This window comes from Castanea sativa, chromosome 8 (assembly GCF_040712315.1).
Source record: "Castanea sativa cultivar Marrone di Chiusa Pesio chromosome 8, ASM4071231v1".
Lineage (NCBI taxonomy): Eukaryota > Viridiplantae > Streptophyta > Magnoliopsida > Fagales > Fagaceae > Castanea > Castanea sativa.
In genome coordinates, this window is record NC_134020.1 from 25,445,403 (window position 1) to 25,460,850 (window position 15,448).

General features: G+C 35.3%; 1 protein-coding gene across 1 annotated transcript; it reads right to left on the reverse strand.

The window, feature by feature from the left end:
• Nucleotides 1–232: 232 nt before the first annotated feature.
• LOC142607587 (small ribosomal subunit protein uS8z/uS8w) lies at nucleotides 233–2,183 on the reverse strand. Its single transcript, XM_075779129.1, has 4 exons — nucleotides 2,021–2,183; nucleotides 1,421–1,568; nucleotides 1,164–1,324; nucleotides 233–524 (listed from the first exon to the last, which is right to left on the reverse strand). Exons 2-4 carry the CDS (start codon nucleotides 1,551–1,553, stop codon nucleotides 426–428), a joined length of 393 nt encoding a protein of 130 aa, XP_075635244.1. The 5' UTR covers nucleotides 1,554–1,568; nucleotides 2,021–2,183; the 3' UTR covers nucleotides 233–425.
• Between the last annotated feature and the right edge of the window lie 13,265 nt (nucleotides 2,184–15,448).

The following is a 15,448-nucleotide window of genomic DNA, read 5'->3' on the forward strand; positions in this document are numbered from 1 at the left end:
AGTAAAAGCAAAACCAAGGTTCTCCCATCGCCAATCTTTTTAATTCAAGATCTACAAGTGCCACAATGCAAATTGTGATATTAAAACCACAACAAAGTACAAGTTATTAAACCGTGACATCACCGAGATTAGAATGAGAGGAAGTAACAATTCCAGGTGACATAAACCATAATTTGAATTTTTTTTAAGTAACAATTCCAAATAATACCACTAAGGATGGAACACTCAGCTATTAAATATATCAAACTTGCAGCAATATCACATTAAACCATAATAAAGTATAGAAGTCATTGCAAACTAAAAAAATAGAATTCATACGAACATTGGAAGAAAAAAAGTCTTTCTAAGTTCTTTCTTTTCGCCAGGAAATAAAGGAACTACTCATCAGGTAATCCAAAATTTTAAAAGGATCCTCAAAACGCTGCTTAATAGAAGAACCCAAGTACTTTGCCACCAACATTCTTTCTCCTTGCTTCTTCATGATCCATGATGCCCGCAGATGTGGTCAGGACAATATACCCAAACTGCAAAAGTTATACCATTTATCATCACCAAAAACATTAATCACTTGCAAACATCTAAAGGCCCCTAAAGGGAATGGGAACAATAATAACCCCATCACGTATGAACTTGAACACATCCACATGGTAGATAACATATATTATAAACATGCATTTGTTATATAAAGGCCATCAGCAACACATGCACATGAGCTCCACAACACCTGCCAAGGACCACTTCCTTGTCCAGACACACGTTGGTTTACACACCAAAAGGGGACTCATACATTTAGGAGCCCTCGTCACTGCATCAAAACTCTCCAAACTTCTAACAAAATTCCAAATCACATGGAAGCATTCAATATACTTCTTTTAGGCATATAATATCAAATTATATGGAATATGATCCACGGATTTGCAAACATATCGCAAATTTTTTAAGAAAATCGGAAACTAGTGAATCATTCCACATAATCTAGAATAACAATGATATGATCGATCCCATGTTTCAGTTGCATCTCTACCGTCCGAACCAATCATTTATTCATTTCTAACATGTAATTCTCCTTAACCATGGATAGAAAACAATTCCACCAATAAATATCCTTCTAATTAATAAAAAATTATGCAAAGAACAATAGATATGAAGTTCCCGAGGCTAACCTGTCTTGAAGGAAGCAGCCTGGCAGTCCAGCCCTCAATCTCTTTAACACCAACATCAAAACGAGGACTAATAACTCCACACTTGTTCAGCCTTCCATTCAACTCAACCACAATCTTACCAGCTCTGTGATCGTCAACATACTCGAACTCACCAATGTAACCTACAAAACCAATTCAAACCAAATTTAACAATAACTCTTAAAGATTTTACCAAAGGATGGAAAGACAATAAGATAAACAAATGCAATTGAACAAACCATGCTTCTGCATAACCAAAAGAAACTTGATGATCACTTTCGACGATGGCCTGATCATGACCTGTCGCTTTCCCCTCTTCTCGGCATTGTACATGCTCTTGAGAGCATCATTCAACACACTGACTCTCACCATTCTCCCAAATCAAAACTGCTCGAAAGGACAAACCCATCATCAAATCATATTCTCAAAGCAAAGATATTTTATATACATATCAACACTACATAAATGCGAACGACCCCAATTAGTCTAATGAGGATCCATAGCCAAATACCATAGTTTTGGGACTAAACCTTTGTTGTTACATCAATCGTAACAACATAAGCATTTACATAATTAATAAACATTACAGTAACGCCATATTGTATAAAATCCAATCAAACAAAAGATACATCATCATATATATTACTAGGCAATCTAGTTTTTGGCAAAGACAGACACCATTTATCTCGATAAGTCCAAAACTACACAGTAGTGCATCAAAAAGAACAAATCGATAACTCCAAAAAAAAAAACGCAGAGAATCATATAACAGATTAATCATGTGAAAGAGAATGTGTGTGAGATGGAGAGGTTGTAGATTTGGGTGAAGAGAGGTTTACCTGAGTGCAGAGATGGCGGCCGCAGCTTGTAGCTTTTTAGCTTGAGGGGAGTGAAGGAGGGGGTTAGAGTTAAAAAGAACAAATGAGCTAGGGTTTTGGCTCTTGGTCTTGGGGGCGTTGAAATGAAGGAGGTTTATTTTTGTCGTTTTCCGAAAATGCCCTTAGGTTTTCTGGACCACCTTGGGCCTAAAGTCTATACATTACGGGCTGGCATTGTCTGGATTAAAAAACTAAACTGAACTATACAAAATCATGAACTTATTAGGCCCGTTTGGTATCTAGCAACTAGAATTTCTTATATTTCTATAATTCAAAATGCATTTTGCAACTATTAGATCCATTCTTGTAGGCACACAAGGCTCATTGTTATCTTTTAGTCGCTTTTTTCTTTCTTTCTTTTTTTTGTTTTTTTGTTTTTCTCCTTTTTATTGTGGGTCTTCAAGTTCTTCCTCCATTAAAGCAATCTAGTATAGCCAATACTCCCACTCACAAATTTGGGTAAGATCTAATCAAGGTCCAACACCCACTCAAGAATAATTCACCAATCAAATATTTGCCTTCCTTTACCACCATGACATCACCATAATGGCAAGAAGTCATTGCGATGTCACCAATTAAATCTCTAACATTTACTCATAGTGCCTAGGAGTGATATCGGGTCGAGTCGGGTTTACTGTGACCTGAAACCCGACCCGACAGAAATTGGGTTTATCTGCCTGAAACCCGACCCGACCCGACCCAGAAAATCGGGTCTATAATTGAGTTGGTTTTCCAGGTCTTGGGTTGGACTTTTTTTTTTATGATAATTTTTTAGTGAAACAAGGGATGTGATGCTGAACAAGAACAGATTCAAGGGAAAAGTGTGAGACTTATCGCTTGGAGGGTGAAAGAGAACTTTTTCGTCACCAATTTTGGGCTTTATAGGAAGTCTTGCAAATGGGCTAGGAGTGTTTGCAAGCCATGAGCCCACATTAGGTGTGCAAAAACGAAATGCACAGGGAAGGCACTTAGACCCGCTGAATAAAAACTCATGCCTTTGACTCCAAATCTACAATTAATGTTCACCAGAATCTGCAAAAATCTACACATATGTGATATGTATACATACATATCACCAGAATCTACCAAACTTGAATTAGAACAACCTAAGCTTCATCACCACACACACATCTGTGTCTTCATATTCACGCGAGAACAAAGGATCATCATAATATACTTATATACACAAACACACAAACACAACCTTCCAAACAATTTATACGCCCCACTTGCAATATTTTCTTCACAATTTATGTAAACCCCATGAAGCCTATCGCAATAAGATCTTGTTTCCTTCGATTATATGCATGATGATATATATTAAACCCCAAATAAATAAATAAAAAGACTTGGTTCAAAACAATAATTGCAGCTCTAGACCTTAATATCACACTAACAATCAAATAAAACAAAAGCCAAAAAATGATCCATAAATCTTTCAAACATACACACAATTTCACAAACATGTAGAACTGGCTTAACCAAATTGCCTTGTTTAGCACAAAATAGAACTAGCTCAACCTCCTATAAACTTCATTGCCCAATGCACAAGTTCTACTATTACCCACTCCACTGTTCAAAACAAATTCTTTCTTCTTTCTAAAGGATGTTTACAACACCCCCAAGTTATCATAACAAGAGTATAAAGCAAAATATGAGACATGTATCCATGAGGTCACAAAAGCTAACAGTTGAGAGTTCCAAGATTTAAATCTTTGTAATGAAAATGCAAAATTCATTAAACATATTAAAATAGCTAAGATGAACGAAGTCCTTCAGAGGAAACAAAAGAGTATTTGTGTATTTAAGCTCTTGCTATGTGTTCATCAGATGAACAAAGTCCTTCAAAGTCGCTCCATGGAGGTTTTCCGGTGAGCATTTCAAAAATAGTACAGCCCAAACTCCAAATATCTACAGCAAGAGCCAGATCAGAGTTGGAATCTCTCTACATCACAGCTTGCATGAGCTACAGAAAGACAATGATCTAGAGCCATCCAGTATGGACTTCCCTTTAAAGAAATATCAGCTGCTTGTCTAGTAGTTGTGCAATAATAAGTCCCAAATTACTTAAGCCCAATATTAGAAATTTAGAAACATCAACTAGAATATCCTATAAAGCAAATTAGAATGGCAAGTTGGCAACAAAAATTTATTTTATTGGTAAGTTTTCAAAAACAATAAAAGAGGTCAAGAATGGTTATATTGAACATGATGATACACCAATTTATAAAATTAGGTATCACCACTAACCAGAGGTAATCACCCATATTTCTTTGAATGATCCTCAGTTCATTACTATGGCCAAAAGGTAATTAGCTATTAGCAATAACAACAATGTCCTACCAAAGGATTCACAAGTCTAAAATCAGGATTCACAAGGCCAAACTACCAAACGATTCACAAGATTTAGGCAGAAGCAAAACTCACCAATGCATGTAGGCAGATCAGTCAAGATTTGTAATAGTGCTTGATGGTGAAAGTGAAGCTAACTTCGCTTCCAAAAAAGCTTCAAACCATTTTAGAACAACAGTATTTATTAAATTCCATTTAATGCACTTACAAGATATATTAAATTTCAGTTAAATATTAAATACAAGATATATTAAATTCATAAGATATATTAAATTTCAGTTAAAGTACAAGTTAATAAATTTTAAGAATATTACATTTTTCATAATCTTCAAATAGCTCAACATCATCCATGGCTTGTTGAAGCGAAATTTGCACTGAAGATTGAAGCTAATTTTGAGTACATATAAGAGATTGTACCATCTCAGGGGCAAGTGAACTACGGAATAGGTCTAGTATACGTCATCCCATACTAAATGCCGACTTAGAAGCCACAGTAGAAACAGGTACAGCCAACACATCTCGTGCCAGTCGAGATAGTATACTATACTTATTAGTATTATACTTCCACCAAGCCAGTATATTAAAGGTTTTGTCATTTTCCCCTTCACTATTCTCCATCAAGTATTTTGCAACCTCATCTACACACCTAACAGGTTGTTTTCCTTACCTAGAAGCCTTGTATTGAGAGGCAATAAATCTGTCTGGATCATCATCATCAACATCAACACCTTCCATCCTTGATATCTCACTCGCACTTTGTATAGACACATATGATGAATGAGTTGAATTATAATGCTCATACAAGCGTTCCAATACACCTTTCACAAGGTCAATGATATCCTTAGCAACATTTTCCCCATACAAATTTGATAAACAATAATTCAAATAATCCAACTTCTTTCGAGGATCAAGCACCACAGCAACATACAAAGCACATTTCCCTTCTTTGATGAATCCTCCCCGCTCCCCCAATACTTGTCAAACTTCTCTTTCATTGTTTTTGCCATTGAGTACAAAAAACGATCCTCACTCCTGGAAAATAGATCTATCTTTCTTTTAATCATATATATCTCATCAAATAAAGCATTTGATGTCACATATAAGGAACCCGAAAACCTCTTTGGGGCATTATAAAAAAGTTTCAAAAATTTAACAAATTTTCTACAAGTCTCCCAATCATCCTCATTTGGAGGTCTCCTATCATAGTCCCCATCCCGAAAGTGTAGAATATAATCAAGATCTTCATATTCCATCCGCTGAAATGCATGTTCAAACTTTTCAGTATTTTCCAATATTTTATAGGTGGAGTTCCATCTAGTGGCCACATCCAAACATAGAATAGCCTTTGACTCTATTTTCACTTTCTCCACACACCTCTTGAAAGTTTGTAACCTATTTGGAGAAGCTTTCAAATATCTAACCGCATGACGCACCCTATCAATTGACTTATTATGATGTTTTAAGCCATCGGTCACAATAAGATTCAGGATGTGAGCACAACACCTCACGTGAACAAATTCATTCCCCAAAACAGTACCTTTCTACATATTAGTAACTGTTTTCAAGTAACTAATGGCTATGTCATATGAGGAAGCATTATCCACCGTTAAGGTGAAAATCCCCTCAATATTCCACTCTTCTAAACAAGATTCAACCATTTTGCCAATAGTTTTTCCCTTATGGTTATCAACGATACAAAAATTCAAAATCCTTTTATGTAGCTTCCAATCATCATCTATAAAATGACAAGTAAGACACATGTAATTAAAATTTTATATTGAAATCCATGTGTCAGTGGTAAGGCAATGCCTACGGCCTCTCAAAGCATTTCTTAACCTATCTTTTTCTTCAAAATAAATCTGACTCACATCTTTAGCTACCGTGAAGTGAGATGGGATATTAAAATTAGGTTGGAAGACATTACAAAACCTTCTGAATCCTTGATTCTCTATAAACCTAAATGGTAGCTCATCCAATATGATCATCTCAGCAATAACTTTTCTACCCACAACATTTGTAAAAGTCTTAGGCACTAGATTTCCCTCATCTACATCCTTGGACAATGGGTCTTGTCCATCATGCAATTCATTAAAAAGATATTCAGGACAAATGGGTGTATGGTTTTTTAAATTAGATATCCCATAAATTTTGCTATCAGTCATGTACTCTTTGCTACAATATATACATCTTACCTTAGTTCTACCTTCCTCATCTATAAACTTCTTAAAGTGGTCCCAAGCAGTTGATGATGATTTTCTCTTATTAGGATTAGAAGAAGATGTTACCTACGGTAGACGAGGAGGTCTCATAGTTGGTCTTGCAGTGGCAACATTAGGTTGTGTAGGCTCCATTGAATCCATGACCTAGTACCACACAAAACAAATCAATCATTAAAAATTATTGAATCCAAAGACTCAATATAACTATATGCTTGTTCATGATCTGAGCTAGGTAGGCATCAAACAAAGACAATAAACAAAAAGAAAAAAAAATAGTATTAGGGTCTTGTTATTTCAATTTATCTTAAAAAATATAGTAAGGGATAGCAATTTGAAACCATACAAGTTACAATAATCCAGGACATGGGTTCTTTGGTTTAAGAAACTAAAGCAAACAGAACACTTAAAAATCAAACCTTTTGATTCATTTTTTTCATCCTTAAACCAATCTTCAGAAGGTGCAAGGAACTAATTTTTCAGCCACAAGGAGCACATTAATTAAGCATTCAGTTTCATTTGTTCAATGACACCAAAACAACTGATCCCAATAGTGTCTTTGCAAGATGGGTGAATGGGTGTTGCTTTTTATAGGTAATTTAACACAGGATATTTGAAGAAAGAAACTACAATTCACAAAACAGAGGTGGATCGACTTGCATGCACCCATCACATTTTTAGCTATTCTAAACAAAATAATGTTTATTTGAGTTAAAGCATTGGCTGAATTTTTTTTTATACTATGAGTAAATTAGAGTACGTGATTAGTTTTAGCAACAGAAAAATCATTTAATATGTTTATACACATTTACAACCAGCAAACATGGATAAAGGCAGGCAGCCATTTCATCAAACACCTGGAGAACAAGACACAATCTGTCTACCAAATTGGAGTCACTGGTTGATCCAAACCATGATATAAACCTTTATAGCAATTGGGTATTTGATAATGCATAAAAAAAAACCAATGAAAAAAAAAACTCCCAAAATCAGAGACTAAGACAAGGAAATTAAGAAGAAAAAAAAAATCCACAAAGAGAAGGATGAGTGGGTGACTTACACTGTTACACAAGTAGAGAGAACTCAGTGAGAGAGGGAGAGGAGCAACCGAGCAAGAAATGGGTCCTTCAAAAACATGGAAAAAAAAATCGAAATGGGTCCTTAAAAAAACGATTCAAGCCAAGCCCACATCACAAAACACAAGAAAAATCAAACCCAAGGATGACTTACATAGTTATAAAGCTTTAAATTAAGAGAATGACCAAAAATCTAAATGGATGTTGAGGGACACGGAGAAACACAAGAAAGACCAAACAATGTTCACCTTCTTTCTTAAACTAAGCTTGTTTGAGAAATAAAGAGAGAGATGAGGGAGGCGGAAAGAGTAGGGTTTTTTTCAAAAAGAAAATCGGGTTCAGAAGTAGGAAATATATATGACCTGACGCTGACCCGACACCGATCTGAACCCGAAAATAACCCAAAAATTAAGCCCGAAACCCGACCCGAATACTCTCAGACCCGCCCAAAACCTTTCAGGTTGGTCGGGTTGTCGAGTGGGTCGGGTCCACTGCTTAGTCCTAATAGTGCCAACTTGGGGTGTTAGCGGGTGCAATTCGGTGCAGTTTTTGGCTATTTTTAACACAGCACTTTGCGATATAGTTTGGCCAAAAACATAACCACACCATACCTCAGTTTTGCAGTTATATGTGCAGTACAATGCGATGTACAAAGTGCAGTTTGAATGGTTTTCGACTAGTATATTGGTCACACACTCCCACAAATTCACCTTCTCCTTTTGTTTAGAAAAACAAATGCAAACAATTGAAGTCAAAAACAGATTCAGAATATATCATCCCATCCATAAAGCTTCAAATCAATGTCAAAATAAAAAAACTTAATAAACACGAAATTCACAAAAAAGATATGATTGAAGTAGATCTAACCTTAGAAACAAGCATAACATAGTATATACTCAAACAAAAAATAACAAACATAACATAGTAAAAAGAAAAAGAAAAAAGAGAGAGGAGTGTGTAAGACTTAAAAGAAATAAACCTGAGATAGATTGAACAGTGTGGTGGGCCTTTTTTTAATTTTGAGCTGGGCTGTCTCCTGCCATACTAGGCCCAAAGTGTTCTGGATCAGGGAGTTGGGACCAGTCCAATTGCAACCCATCTTGGTCCGACTTGTGCACAAACTATGCCCCGTTTGCCAAGATTTTTTATCACATGCCCATGGCAGGCAGAGCTGCTATGGTAATCACAGTAGGCAGATTTAATAAAGATAATAAAAGAGATTCGTTCACTATTTAGACAAAAATAAATAATAGGTCATGACAAGGAATGCTTGTTTTATCAAATAGCAAAAACAAGTATGGAAGAGATGGTAATAAGCCTATTGAATCAAAGAGAAGTGTTAGTTTGCCGTGTCAAGTTATGTTACGGGGTCTACGTCAAGAAGGAAGCCATTTCCTCAATGCGAATAATCTCTTCAGGAACAAATTAACTGTTTTGAGGGAACGGGCCTAAATGACTTGTGCCTAGAGGAATCCTTTGCCTTTAGTAGAGAGCATGGGCTTTAGAGGGAGAGAGGGAATCAACCTATCTGGTGCATGCTTGCCCTTTTATTCTCTGTTTTTGTTTTCTTATTCTCTCTAATTCTTTCTTTCTTTTCTTTTCGTATTATTTCTCGGTGCTTACTTAGTTGTTGTGATTCTCTCCTTGAAGGTTACTATTCTGTCTCCCCCCCTCCCCTATGCACAATAAGGATCCTTTTTATAATGCTTGTCGCGGCTAGCTTTTACTATTTTAACATTTAACCATCTTTGTCTGATGTGGGTGTCCTTGCCGACCGTTACTAATTAGTCAGTTGCCCAGCCAACACCACTTACTTGTGCTGGCCGCACCACTCCACATCACCAGCCGAAGAGGACTATTTTGTTTATTTGCTTGCAGTGACATTCTTACCTGCCACGGCGTGGGTACTTTCTCTCTCCATCCCTCATGGCATGCACTTAGTGGTTCCAACTCATCTTTGCTTCTTTTGGGCGGTATGTCATCCCAGCAGGACAATTCCCCCAAAAGAACTCGAGTAGAAACCACAAAATAAGTTTTCCCCTCTCCCCACCGCCAGACCATGCCCTCTTACCTCTGACCCATGACTCATCAGTTCTTGTATTGGCTGAGTACAAACTGGTGGTGTCTGGGCCTTGCGCATACTTCACTTCCATGCTTATCCAAAATCTGTCTGCTGCTCATGCGTTTGCCGCAGCCTAGAGGCCCTTCTGCACATTTTGTCGTCCTTCCTTAACTTCTTATGGCGTGAGCTATTTTTCGTTTTCCCATTCTTTATGGCTTACTCCCTTAGAGGCTGGGTTTTGCTTGATTGTGGGTTTTTCCTCCCTCAGGCCATTCTTTTGCTTCTTCTTACGGTCCTACTATCATTTCCTGCCGCATCATTTTGCTATACCTGCCGTGATGTTACTTGTCCCAAAATTGCTGGGCCTCTCTGGGCTTGCTACTTATTTATTTATGATGACCTAGTGAGCTAATTGGGTCTTCTACTACATTACTTGTGGGCTCCTTGGCCTATTTACTTTCCTTGGGCATCCTTGACCATTTCTACTTTTGCATTTCCCATGGGCTTTTACTAACTCCTTGGGCTTCCCTAACCCAATTATTCTATCATTCATCCTTGGGGCTTATGGACTCTCCATTGCCCCTTACTTTCTTTACTTACATTACTTCGAGCCCGATGTGACTACTGTGGCCCATTCTCACTTATCTACATCACATACTGCCCATAGGTTTGCTATTTCTCTTTTTCCGGGCCTTTTTAGGCCCATTTGCTTCCTCAAGGTCCATTTTTTTGTTTTATGGACCTATGATCCATTATTCATGCCGCTTGGGCTTAATGGTTTTTTTATCCAATTGCTAACTCTTTTTTGCCCACGTTGTTGGGCTTCCTCTTCTTACTGGGCTTCTCAAAATGAGTATCAACAAACAACTTGACTTTGAGATTGAGGGAAAGACTGTGAAAGTGATATACACTAATAGTTTAATTTAGATACAAACAAATTGAAACAATGATACTGAGAGTGTATTATACTATTTTACTATTTGTATTGATATTAAAAATTTATAATATATATTTAATATAAAATAAATATATATATATATATATTAATAATTAATAATTAGATACACACACACACATATATATATAAGAGGTGAAGTGTGGGGCAATTTGTGTAGTTGTTTAATTTTAAAACCGTACATCACACTACACCATGTGATGCGGTTCACTGCTACTTACGGTGCAGTTATGCCATTTTGTAGGCGGTTTGGTGAACACCCGTAGCACCAACAATCAACATCTATCTCTCTCACTAGTCAAATCCAACGATTCCAATAGTTAACTATGGGTCCCCACCTTCAAAAATCGACGCCAATGAGTTGAACAGCAAGGCTAATCCTTGAAAATCCTACTCTACCCAATCTGACCATGAAAACCCTTAAATCTAATGAGTTTCACTAATTCAAACAATGAATCAAGTTAAATCTGGTGGAGATTCACTAGATCCAACAAGATCTTCGTTATATATGGCAAAATCTCACAAGATTTAGTGAGACTCGTTTTTGCTCTACCTCTCTCTGCAAGTTCTAGTTTTGTTAAATTCAACCGCAACCCAAAGAGAATCTAATTTAGTTGATCCGACCTTCTTTGTTGGTCGATGACAGGTCTAGTTCTCCACCACCCGACAAGATTAAGCCGGGTGTAAGTTGAGCATAAACCCAATTTAACTCGACCTATAAACATCCTTACTCATAAGAACATTGCCATATGCATGTTGTACGAGCCTCACCCCCCATCAAGCCCAATTTCCCTAAGGCCCATGAAGACTAACTCTTATAAGAGCACCGCGCTGATCACACACGGTAACGCATGTGCCGTCTAAGAGGTTTGAGCTCAGAGTGCTCAAAGCAGCCTGTGACGTGCCCCTGCCGAGCACAAAACTTACATGCGGGGTTGGTCCCAACGCCACTATCATTTTCTCCTTCCCGCCACCAAACATCCACTTAGATGAAACAATATTGGACCTCCCTTCCATTGCCTGGGGAACGCGCCTGCCGAGCATCAAACCCAGCGGTAGAGCCAGTTCCAATGTCACTCTCGTTTCCTCCCACTCCCAACTAAACCCCCACTTATGGGTAATAGTATTGGACCCCTCCTTCCAGCCACCAGGGAAATAATCATGACCGTTCCATTAAGCTTGGCTATAAATAGGCAGAGAAGGTTCAGTTGTGGGGGTTGGCAATTTCAGAGGGAAAAGACTAGAGAGAGAGCAATATCAATTCTCCCCAAGGAGGAAAGGGGAGAGTTAGTGGGAAAAAGGGGAGACTCAGTAAACGGGCCTGCCGAGCATAGCGCCACCTGTGGTAGGAAATCCAAAAGCCCACTATACAAATAGATTGTGAGCCTAAACTCTTCTGAGGCCCAACAGTCTTACTTTGGAACGCACACATGTAATACACACACACACACACATATATATATATAATGTTATTTGCATGTGAAATTTAAATTTTATTAAAAATAATAAAATGAAATATGTGAACCATTACATTGATATTGGCAAAAATAAATTATGCAATAATTCATAACCAAACCTAACTATATTTAGTGTAATCACTTTTCAATCAAAATTTTGACATCATACCAAACGGATTTTTTTATTATAAAATCTATGTCATACTAGAATGCATTTATTATATTCCAATAGAGCTTTGGAATAAACTAAAAAAAAAAAAAAAGAGCTTTGGAAGAAAAAATCAATGTTATTGTATAATAATATAATAATAATAATAATAATAGAAGTTATGTTCTATAAGTTGTAACAACTTCAGGTGGTTACTTTCTATTTATGTCCTATATAAGTTGCAACAACTTCATGTGGTTTTCAGCCACACAAAAAAAGAAAAAAACAAGAACAACAACAACTTCAAATGGTTACTCTCTATTTATGCTAAGTATACATCTTTTCTACCTCTTTTCTTTTTAAATTTTTATCTATCTCCTTCCTAACTTACCGTTGCCCCTATTTTTTATCTTCTTTTTCAACACCACCATCCTTAAGGTTTTTGACATCGCCTTTTTGCTCAGCCCTTACTTGTTCGCGGTCAGTGTCACTCACCTTTTTCCCACCAATGCCTTTAGACTCTATCTCTTTCAAATTTCAATGGATTATCTTTCTTTATTTTTTTTTGGTTTCTTACGAGTGTCCAACCCAACTTACGCACACTTTGACTAATTTCCACTCGCGGTGGGAGCTTGCCACTGGCCACGAGGTGTTGCACCTGCTAGGACTCAAACTGGGAAGCAAATCTAGTCGAATCTCAGAGCTTTACCCAGTGGTGGACAAGTCACTGAGCCACACTTGGTGGTTAATTTCAATGGATTGTCGTATTTATATTGTATTATCGTTGAAATTTGTAGCAATGTGTTGTCAATATGGTTAGTTGTTGATTTATGTGATTAAATTATAACAATAATAGGGGATTTTTTTTTTGTTCCTTATAGGTTCATGGATACAATTTTGTTTATTGTTATTATTATTTTGGGAAAATTTGTATGCAATATATTATACTAGCCTCATGTTGCGTGCATGCAATGGGGCTTTTTCTCTGTCTAATGTTATAATTTCCCCCTTTTTTAATTTAAAATTTGGATAAGTTTGTTTTGAAAATATTGATTAGTAGGAGAGTATCATATTTTGTAGGAATTTTAAGTGAAGTTAAAGATATATTTTTATCGGGTTATTTTCAAGTTTTTTCCCTGTTAAACCTAAGGTTTAGGGATATTTTTAAACCACATAAAAGTCTAGTCCAAAAAAAGAGAATTCTCTTATAAGTAGAATAGATGTACAACCGACCAATTGAAAGTATAATATAGTCAATATCAATAGTCACTAACAAGTTCAAGAACCCTCCACCCAACGTGCTTGAATCGAGCAATGGGTTTTTAAGAAATATTGACCCAAATCCAAGTGTGACCAACCCTATGATATGACCCCGTGATTAGATTTTTTATTATTATATATTTTATGTATACAATTTATGGGACTTTATTGACCCAAACTACCATATTAAATGACTGTAATCCAATTAGATTCAAATTAGAATTTAATTAGAGTCTAATTTTGCACCATATGTCCAATCTAATCTAAATTTTTAAATTTTTGTGCCAAGTGAGTTAATTCAGTGTAAAAATTAGATTTCAATTAGAATTTAATTTTGCATGATATGTCCCATTTAATATAAGATTTTTTTTTTTGCGTCAAATGAATTAATTTAGTGTAGAAAACGAGGAGTTCAATATTAATAAACCATAAAAACATAATTTTTGAATGCTTTTATATTTATGAGCTCTTTTTTGTATAACTAAAAAACCATTCAAGTTTATAAGTCATTTATGTAATATATATATAGCTTTTTAAACCAAAGTTTAGAGAAAATTTAATTAAAATTGAATTTTGCTTTTGTTAGCTTTCCATACAACTTAAATTTTTTAGATTTTTGCTGTTATTTGTTCTTTGGACAAAAAAGCATATCTTTTTTATTGTTTCTATTCAAATATTTTGTATACGAAAATATTGAATGTAACAAACTGTAATTGAGCTAAATAATCTCATGCACCTATCTCCATTCAATTTAGGAGATAGTATTTGACCAACTTATTATCTTATTTTGTGTTATATTTAGTAGAATTTTACAGACAATAATTGTGAATTGATATTGTATATATAGTATGCAATAGTAATTTTCAAAATTATATATGTAAATAGCAATGTAATGACAAACTTGGCGTAACCAATATCATGAAAATTACAAGGAAAAACTATTTTAGTACCTCTAAATGTCCTGGTCAAACCATGTCTTATATGTTTAATAACCCAAACTAACATCAATAGCATTACTACAATTCATCACACATGGATTACATACTAATATATATATATGTATGTGTTTTTTAAAAATATTTTATTAACACTCTTATAGCTACTTTTTCATTTGTCTCTCATTTATGTTTCATTAATGTGAAAGCCACCTCATTAGAGATGACAAAATGTATTCAACCAATTTGTCCTCAACTTGCCCCGCTCTTACAGTCTTACCATTAGTAGGTTTTCTCCATTTACTCAATTTCAAATTATGTTCATTTTGCCTATTTTATGATTCATATTTTATTTTATAGATCTAATGGTGCATAGTTTGTCACTTTATTTAAATTATAAATTAATCACGAAATCAACAAATTAGATAAAACATTTTATCTAAAAAAAAAATTAGATAAAACTTAATACAATAGCCAATATATATATATATATATATAAATAAATAAATAAAAGTGGATTCCTTTATTTGGACTGAATTTTTATATACCTTAGGTTTAAGAGCGGAAAAAACTTGAAGACAACTCGGTAAAAATATATATCTCCAATCCCATTTAAAATACCTATAAAATTGAATACTCTTCTACTAATTTATGTCTTCTAAACAAACTTATTTAAGTTTTTTTATTTATTTTAAATTATCTACTTTTTTTAATTATGGCACTAGGAAAAGAAAAAAAAAAAAAAAACATGTGAGGCTCGTGTGTGTATGTGTGTGTGTATATATATATATATATATATATATATATATATATATATATATATATATATATAACTTGATACGGAGAGGTCTTCAAAAAAAACAAAAAAAAAAAACTTGATACGGAGAGGATCCTTTTCTTGATGAAAGTGAAAGAAAACCCCCTCCCC

Coding starts and splice junctions, on each gene's coding strand:
- LOC142607587 (XM_075779129.1), bottom strand. CDS start 1,553: ATGGTGAGAGTCAGTGTGTTGAATGATGCTCTCAAGAGCATGTACAAT. Junction 1,325..1,420: donor TTTGGTTATGCAGAAGCATG/GTTTGTTCAATT, acceptor TTGGTTTTGTAG/GTTACATTGGTGAGTTCGAG. Junction 525..1,163: donor GGCTGCTTCCTTCAAGACAG/GTTAGCCTCGGG, acceptor TAACTTTTGCAG/TTTGGGTATATTGTCCTGAC.